Here is a 9,822-nt window from a genome sequence, read left to right on the forward strand (position 1 = left end):
ATATATACTTTTTTTAAATATGTAGCTTTATATATTATATTTTAGCTTTATATATTATATTTTAGTCTCCTAATAATATAATTTACAAACTTTATTTAAAAAAAGAAAATTTGCATTATCTGTTGGCATGACTGTAGGTACTTTTTAAAACCACAAGAGAGAACTACAATTTCTGTTCAACATCCAAGTGGTCAATAATCTCAAAATGGTCAAATATCAGCCGACATATCGGTCTACTAGCACTATAAAGTTGAAGTGAATTAAGTTGCGGCATGCGTTTATGCAGATAAACACAGACTCTATTTGCCTTTCATTTGCATGAAGCCATCACTTTTGAGGATTAGATAGCCAAAAGTACAGAACATGCAATTTTACTGGAGACGCACTGCCAGTAGGTTTTGATTGTCTGAGGGATATGTGGAATTTCATAGCAGGAAATATACACACTAGGGGTGTAACGGTACACAAACATGACGTTTCGGTACGTACCTCGGTTTTGATGTCACGGTTCGGTACAGCAGGGGGGAAAACTAAACAAATTTTTTATTTTTTTTTTATCAGTGGTTTACTGAATAAATTGCTCTTTCTTAAAATAAATTCAACTACAATTAAAATTTTCTTAGGGATCAAAATCTACCTCAGCTTATGCTCTAAACTATAGGGAGCCCTTTAAGTTACTATAAGGTTACAATTAACAACTTAAAATTTAATTACTATTTATTTTTAAACATAACAATCAACACTCAACTTAAAAAAAATGTATGCAAACATGTAAATTGCACATAATGCAGTTTTTAAATTAACTTCTAAATTGTATAAATTCTATTTGTTGTTGAAATATATTAATTCACAGTGGCTCTCATAACAGATTTATTTAAACATACATTAAATAATTAAGACATCACTAACAGGTAAAGTAAAATGTAATGATTATAAAGTCTAATTATATTTCTCCAGACTTCATTTATAGCGAACTACCGAGCTGTGGACACTGATGACTTCCTGATGCAATGAAATGCTATGTGACGTTTTGTTTACAAGCTATTTTATTGACGTGTTTACATGAGTCACGAGATGTTCATTCATGTTTATTTCGCTTTAAAACTAGTAGTAAAGAGGAAGGGATGATAGCGCTGACTCGCGCTCCCACTTGTACTGAGGTGTTTATATGTGATCTGTCACACCACATCAAATAGCATCAAAACGGGATTTATTGTTTGAATTTCCTGAATAAAATGGACATAATTTGAATGATGAGACTGATTCTTATCAAAAGTAACAATATAAAACTGGAAGTTTCAAATGAAGTTCCACTCGTGAAGTGGTTAAAACAACGCAGTATTTGTTCGGTAAAAATGCGTACCGAACCAAAAGACCCGTACCAAACATTTTCGATACCAATACGTGTACCGTTACACCCCTAGGTCTACACTGTTCTCTATGAAGCATATCAGATGTTGTTTCCTTGGAATATGGCCAAAGGTGGTCATAGCTCTGCACTAAGAAACAAACCTCCCTTCCCTGATGCAGCTCTTCCAAATCACCGCCCCACTAACAGACAGCATACATGTGTAGCAAAGAATGAAAATAGAGGATTTCTTAAATGCATTTATTCTTTACATTCTAGCATTACACTAAAATGAAAAAGCCCTCTTTTATTTATTTATTTATATATATATATATATATATATATATTTATTTTTAAATAATGGAGAGGTAAAGAAAAAGTGTGACACGAAACAGAAGTGGGATGGTAAAATAGAGGTTTGAGGTGAGATAAAGTTGATTTTGTTGAACAGATGGCTGTGTGACAGGCCAGTGATGCCTCTGTATGAGACAGCTCATGTTGACTGCATTTCTATCGATGAGATGCACCTGCTTTGACAGCTTTGCTTCATGCTGATGCACCCTTCTCAACAGAAATCCCATTTCCTGCTGACTCATCCTCGCACTCACTAGCCTTCTAACATCCTCTAACATAGTGAGTGGTTTTATTGCTGGATAATAATAATAAGAATTGTTGTTTTGTGTGTGTGTGTGTGTGTGTGTATAATAATAAATATAACAAAAGTAACAATGTTTTTACCTTGTGTAGCTTGGTAGATTGTTCTTTAATGAGACTAAATTCTCTAAATATTCTAAATAAAGATCTAATTAAAACTGCACTGTAAGGCTAATACTAAATATGTCATTAAACAATATTATACATGCATTTGTTTTTTATTATTTCATATATAATATACACTACCATTCAAAATTGTAGCCATTACTTCAGTCTTCAGCGCCACGATCCTACATAAATTATTCTAATATGCTGATCTGATGCTCAAGAAACATTTCTTCTTATCAATATTATTATCAAAGTAGAAAACGGTTGTGCTGCTTGATAAATTTTGTAACAATGTAAAAGTCTTTACATAAATGCAATTTTACAATTATATTTTTAATAATAAATACTGACAATTATTCTTTTATTATTGTTGATATATTACATATTATAAAGTTATTAACTTCTCAACTGTGTGGTCTGGCTCAATCATAAATTAAACGGTCAGATGGTGTCTTTCCACCTCCTGGTCAACAAATTCTAAAACCTACAGGAGGTTCAAAGTACTTGGCAGAAAAAGGCTTGGCCTGACAACATGCAAAACATGGACATCCACAGCACGCACATGCAAAGCATTAGTTCATGCACGGGCCTAGTAAAGCAAACACAACTCGAGATCTCAAGATCTGTAATGCAGGTCACTGGCTTTGGGTTTCAGTTCATTGCATAGTCTTTCCTTAATAAGGAAAACATTTTATCTACTTAATGAGCCGAGAAGGTACTAGCACCGTTTAATAAGCCTCAGTGAGGTTGCCAAGAGGCTGGGTCTTAATAAAAGTCTGAAAATCAGATCCAATGACTAACTCAAAGTCTTTGTTAGAGCAAACACAAATCGCAAACGCTGCACAGCAATCCAAATGTTAGTGAAAAGCCCTATTCGGCCATATCTGTATTTCTCTCACACAACCTCTGTAATAATTCCAGAGAAAATTACCTACTGTTTTTCCGGCAAACTCAGTGGTCCTCTGAGAAATCTAATCCCATCCGAATGCAAATGTCTGTGATTGCCGACAATAATGTTTTGGACAAAGTGAAGAACCGTAGATGCTCTTACTACTGTGCGCATGTGTTTGATTCGCGGCAAACAACTAAAAAAATAATAAAATCAAAAGCCAAATTGTTAAGACTTGCTACTATAATATCAATGTCAGGTAAGATTACTCACTTTCATTTCTGCACTCAATTACATAATGTTTTATTACATATGTACCTTTACGGAAATTAATAGTTGTTTTACTACAAATAAATAAATTTGGTCCCACTTTATATTAAGTGGCCTTAACTTACATTTAAATTAATCATTTGGTACAATGCACTTATTGTGTACATACATCTTTTTACATTGTACTTATATTTTAAAAATACCTGCATGTAATTACATCTGTAATTAATTTCTGTAATTACACTGTTGACCCATCCCTTACACCTTAACCCACCCTTAAACCTACCCATACCACCAAACCGGTCCCTAACCTTACCCGTTTCCCAACTCAATAGCAGCAAAAGTGTTTTGTAACACAATATGAACACAATAAGTACATTGTACTTATTTTTTGATGTAAGTACATAGTAGTTAAGGCCACTTAATATAAAGTGGGACCATACATTTTTATAGTTGAACCAAGGTAACCACAAATTAACCATGGTCCACAAATTAACATGTTCAAAAAATTATAAATATTTATAAACAATTTTTGTTAAATGTCATTTCAATTGATTTTTAATTTTTACATAAAATAAGAACAAATATTAAATAAAAAATTTTTATATTATTTTTAAATCACTTGTATTAAATTAGCATACTGTAATAAAAACTGAAAAATAATATAATATTGATATGCTAAAATAAATGGTAATTAACTATACTAAATATAACTTAACCATGGTATTTGCAGTAAAACTGTGGTTATACTAATGGTAATCAATCCGCATGACTATAAGCAATGCACACATTCAGAGCATGTGATCACTGCAAGGCCCAGACATACAAAACAGACCCTCCCACCTCTGTAATGTTAGTCCTGTCCGAATCGATATGTGGAATCATAGATGTTGGGTGACAAGAACTGTAACTCAAACGTCATTTAGGGGCTATAGACAATGCTGTGAATCACAGACAAACACAGGCTTGTGCAGGTAGACAATCACAATGGAGTGACTCATGCTGTCAATGAACATTCAGAGTCTTACGAGTCATTTTGTATCCGGTATAGTTTCACTGCAGATTTCTGAACCAGGACTAGGTATAGGTATAGGCTGGACAATAATTATTGTTTCACCTGTCGAATAAAAGGGAAACCATTATCTTATATTACAGGTCACATGAAGGATTTCATTGTATTCTTTCACAGCTGTTAGGATGGCCAAAAAATTGGTTTATACCTTTAAAATTGAGCTTCAATCATGTAAACATAATTTACATTAACTTAGTTTGCACTTACTACACATTAAGGTCAATATCTGTATAATTTACTTTATGTATAAACATTTGCACAAAGGCTATATTTTGTCAAAATATTCATAAATATAAAACACTGTATATTTATATATTCACAAATATATAAGACACTTTCAAATACAAATACAACTTTTTCAAAGTTAGCAGCATCTTTAAGAATATCAGGATATGTAAATAAAACAAAATCCTAAACAAAAACATTCAAATGGTTTTGTGAATATTATAGGCTCAAAACCTGTAACGTGCCAGTATTTCTTGTCTACTCAACTTGACAGTCATACATTTGCCAGGGCTAAATTTAGACGCAACAAAACTGACCAAACTCCTTGTGCTTGCACTCCATAAATAATAGAAAATCTATATTAACATCAGGAAGACAAGAGATGCTCAATACCCAATGTCCTTGATGACTGATACATACATCTCTTGAACACTCAAAATGCCTGAGGGAAATGGCCAAGGACAGACAAGTGAAATGAGTCCCGTCTCATCTGACACATCATTCATTTCAGTATTAAACATGAAGTTAAACTGCATATACCTTCAAGTCATTTCAAACACTAGATTAGTCCAGAATACAGACCTGGACTATTAATATAAAATGCTGTGCAACATTTTAAGATGATAGGTGATTCTGAATATTCATTTTGATATGAATCTGAGGCAATCCATCTTCTTTTAGACTACAAAACATGTCCTCGGTGATATTTATCTCATAATTAAAGGACTTGAGACAGAGTATGAGAAAAGCACATTTTTACCATCAGAAACAATCACACTTGTTATTTGTTTTTTAAATTTATGATGTTGAAATCCCTAACCTCAAGTATGAGCAAATATAATAAACAACCTCAGAGGGTCGACCCAACTAAAGCAATGACATCTATATATACAGAATCAGAGTTATAAATAGCTGCATGTTTAGTGTTTTTGCTTGATCTGTTCAATTTGTTCCTGCTGTTCATGCCACCTGAGCAACATCACGTGTCTCTACTGAGACAGCAGAGATAAGACAACGTCTCAACTGCGGCTGAGGCTTTAGCATTGAGTTTAGCAAAGCCTAGCTAGTCTCCCCTTGTAAAATAAAGATGTTATATGGCCAGCAGTGCTAGATATTAAATGAATTCAGTGTATTTATTTTAACTAAATAACTGCAAGTTGCTACTTTCAATGATGTCTGCCTGAGAGTTTTATATATTTAAAAAGGTTAAATTATCCACTACCGTTCAAATGTTTGGGGTCAGATACATAAAATACTTTTATTTAGCAATGATGCATTATATTGATCATAAGTGTTCTTAAAGACATTCATAATTTTACAAAAGACTTTTCAAATAAATGCAAAAATATTAGGCAGCACAACTTCCAACTGGGATAACAGTAAGAAATGTTTTTTGAGCATCAAATCAGCACATTAAAACGATTTCTGAAAGATCATGTGACGCTGAAGACTGGAGTAATGGCTACTGAAAATTCAGCTATGCCATCAAATAAATAAATAATACATTTTAAAAATATATTAAAAAAGAGAAAAGTTGTTTTAAATTTTATTATTTCAAAATATTATTTTTACTTTATTTATTACCAAATAAATGCAGCCTTGGTGAGCATGACTTCATCTTTCACTTTTGACTGGTAGTAGGGCTGCACGATTAATCGCATGCGATATTTAACGCGCATCTTATCAGTAAAGCCGGTTCTGTAATCAGCGGTAAATCTCCATCACCTGCGGGCTTTCACATTGAGCAGCATTAACTACACAGAGCCGTTGTTCACTGACGAGCGGAGATTTACCGCTGATTACAGAACCGGCTTTCTGACAAGATGCGCGTTAAATATCACATGCGATTAATCGTGCAGCCCTAACTGGTAGTGTACATAAATAATAACACAAAGCACAAATATCTGAAAGTAATAACTTGCAGTTCTACAATTCAGATACAGATCAGTTCATTTGATACAACAGATTAATTGAATTCATTCATCAGAGCAATTCAATCCGGCAATTCCTGAGTTCAAAAGTCTTTTGAACAACTCGTGACATCAACAAACCATAAGCAATACGTTACCAGTCAACTATCTAAAAGAAGATTGTTACTAGAGTCAGACACACACCCCTTCCCAACCAACTCAAGGCTCACCTCCACCATCCTGCTCCGCTTTGATCTGGGCCTCCAGGTCTTCTGGGTCCACGTACTGGTAGTTCTCGTCCTCCCCTGGTGGTTTGCACTTTCCACAGCAGAAACAGCAGCAGCAACAGCAGCAGCAACAGGAGAAAACGGCACAGCACATCACCATAGCCTGCGGCAAAGACACAGACCTCAGATCAGAGACGTCTCTCTCAGAAAAGCACATGTTTAATGCCACAGCAATGGGTGAAGTTTGCAAGACGCTACATCCAGCTACTAGTCAGTTCTAGCCAGTCAGTTGAGCTTATTTGAGAACATTTTCACGTGTGGATCAAAAGCCACTATCATCTGTAAAATAAAATTCAAATGTAGCACCTCAAAGACAACAAAGCTCGCTAAATAATGTCTGTTCACCAAGTCCACCAAGTGCCTATAGTACTAAACACTGTTTATTTTTGATTGCCTTTCCAATAATACTTCACAAAAGGCAAACTTCACGCCAAGCTAAACTATGTAATTCCTTATTTAATCAAAACGGACTCTCTGGGTAAGTTAACATCCCTTCAGAATGTCAGTTTAGGTCAACACACTGAGACAATCGGTAACAGCTTTTTTTTATGCAACAGTAAATAAAAGCTCTGTTTTTAGTGAAATGAGCTCTCACCTTGAACCACCACTTTGACATGAGGAAGTAGTATTTGACACTCTCTTCTCCAAACTGCTCGGACACGTAGAGTCCCATGGAACCGTATTCATCGTAGATCTTGCGCTTGGTCTCATCAGCGAGGATTGAGTTGGCATTGTTGATTTCTTTGAACTTTTCTGCAGCTTCAGGGTTGTCTGGATTCTTGTCTGGATGGTATTTCAGAGCCAGTTTTCTGTAAAACAAAGAATGTTGTGAGTCCTGTATCTTGTGCAGAAATGATTTGTGCAGAACATACAACTCTCTTGAAATGATGAATCAAACAATTGATCAAACTTTGATTTTGTATATCATGGTTCGGCAAAATACACAAAAATTTGAGAAAAAAAAAAATTATGAAATATGCTTTTTTTTATATTTTGCAGAACTATGGTATACAAAATCAAAATTTGATTAATCATCTCATATCCACATAATGAAAAAAGTTTTGTCAGAATCAAGGCAAACGCTTATCGCTTTAAAGCAAAGAGAAGTCTTTGTTTGGATTTAGAAATAATAATGATACAATGCTGAACATAAAACATGTTCAAAAAATGTATTCATAAATATTTATAAACAACTTTTGTTAAATGTAATTTCAATTGATGTTTACTTTTTACATAAAATAAGAACAAATATTAAATAAAAAAGCATTTATTTAAAAATGGCATATATTATTTTTAAATCACTTGTATTAAATTAGCATACTGTAATAAAAACTGAAAAAAAAAAATTATAATATTGATATGCTAAAATAAATGGTAAATTTAGAGATTATAGTGCAATAATTCTCATACATAGTGCAATAAATGGCAGTATGACAGCAACACTGGTGAGTTTTTATAAACGGGTTTAAAATATTTTTCATCCACTATTTCTAAAGAAACCTGAATAACTGCAAGTTAACGTGACAGCATTTAGTGTACCTGTAGGCTCTTTTAATGTCCTCTGCTGTGGCCCCTTTCTCCAATCCCAGCACCTTGTATAAACTGTCCCCTGTAGTGGACATCTTCCTCTGAGGCCTGTCAGAGGGTGGCTTGGCATCTGCCATGATTCAATGCTGAAGAATAGGAAAAAGAGACCGAATTATGCATTTGCATATTTAAAAAAAATCATTGTGTCGAATGGGAGCTGCTCTTCAAAGAACTCAGCATCACATTATTGACATATAGAATAAATGTACACAGCCAAAGCAAGCAGAAAGCACTCAGCTCTGTTTTAACAACACACTGTGCGAACACAAGGTGTGGCGAAGCTAAATCCTGTGTTAATGTTGAAAAAACAGGTGCAGTTTTCAGATGCTTATCCATCAGAAAATGTTAAACACTACAGAGAAAACTTTTATGAGTCGTTTCCTCTCATAATCACAGGATGCAATGGTGGGCAAAGCAACAGCTTCCCCATTTTCAATGCCTTGGCTTAAGATGATTATGTTTTGCTGATCTCACAGATTACAACTCCATGTTGACAAAGGCTATTAGATGCTTGCATACACATGACACCTTCCCTGATCATTAAAGCCTATTTTAAGTGGTTTAAATACTAGAGGGTCAACTGAACGTGGATCTTTCTGGGACATACCTGCTGAACCACATCACCATTATTGTGTAATTAATGATCCTCAAGTTTAAACTGGCATACATTCCTTAACCTTTGACACTTAAAATGTTACAAAAGATTTCTATTTAAACAAAATGCTGTTCTTTTTAACTTTCTATTCATTAAAGAATCCTGAAAAAATGTTTTAGTATGGTTACCACAAAGATATTAGGCAGCACAACTGTTTTCAACATTGACAATAATAAGTAAGAAATAAGTTTCTTTCAGCATATCAGAATGATCTCTAAAGGATCATTTGACACTGAAGACAAATTGTGACACAGAAATCAATTATACATCATTACAAATGCTTACTGAATAAAGGGATTTTTTACATCAAAAACCCTACTGTTGCACTATTCCAGTCTGTACATGTCCCAAACCCATAAGCCAAAGTGACTTTTGAAGCTTGAAATAATTCAATTCATTCATTCGAGAAAAGGTTGGAGGCAGTTAACAGATGATCACACAGCCAGCGGTATCACAGGCTGCTAAAACAATCATAAGACAGATTCGCATCTTCATCAAAGAACGCAGTACACTAGAAAGCCAAACAATCACCCGTATCAGACTGCAGCTGTGCAAGCTTCAGATGAGCGTCTGTTCATCAAGCTGTAAGCTTATCCCAGGCTTAACTCTACAGTCAATTCATTTCAGATGAATCTAGCGGCTGTGCCTTGTCTAATGAGAATGCACACTAATCGCACATTTTCTTCCAGATGATGACAACTGGCCTTGTAATGCTCCTAAAATGAAGCAGTCTGACATGATTGGGGAAGTCGTGACCTAATGGTTAGAGAGTCGGACTCGTAACCCAAAGGTTGCGGGTTCGAGTCTCGTACCGGAA

General features: G+C 34.5%; 1 protein-coding gene across 4 annotated transcripts in view; it reads right to left on the reverse strand.

Annotated features, from left to right (window-relative positions):
- The window catches only part of LOC107675096 (dnaJ homolog subfamily C member 5-like), a 15,269-nt gene that overhangs the window by 2,224 nt on the left and 3,223 nt on the right, over positions 1-9,822 (reverse strand). Inside the window, exons 2-6 of one of the 4 annotated variants that reach the window (XM_016469312.1) lie at positions 8,303-8,436; positions 7,359-7,572; positions 6,707-6,866; positions 4,298-4,386; positions 1,513-1,551 (exon numbers count right to left, since the gene is read on the reverse strand). In XM_016469312.1, coding sequence (XP_016324798.1) covers positions 4,301-4,386; positions 6,707-6,866; positions 7,359-7,572; positions 8,303-8,427 — 585 coding nt within the window. In that variant the 5' untranslated portion in view covers positions 8,428-8,436 and the 3' untranslated portion in view covers positions 1,513-1,551; positions 4,298-4,300. The remainder of the gene's footprint in view (positions 1-1,512; positions 1,552-4,297; positions 4,387-6,706; positions 6,867-7,358; positions 7,573-8,302; positions 8,437-9,822) is intronic. The other 3 variants (XM_016469314.1, XM_016469313.1, XM_016469311.1) reach the window with 3 other exon arrangements.

Source organism: Sinocyclocheilus anshuiensis, unplaced genomic scaffold (assembly GCF_001515605.1).
Source record: "Sinocyclocheilus anshuiensis isolate Anshui unplaced genomic scaffold, SAMN03320099.WGS_v1.1 scaffold776, whole genome shotgun sequence".
NCBI lineage: Eukaryota > Metazoa > Chordata > Actinopteri > Cypriniformes > Cyprinidae > Sinocyclocheilus > Sinocyclocheilus anshuiensis.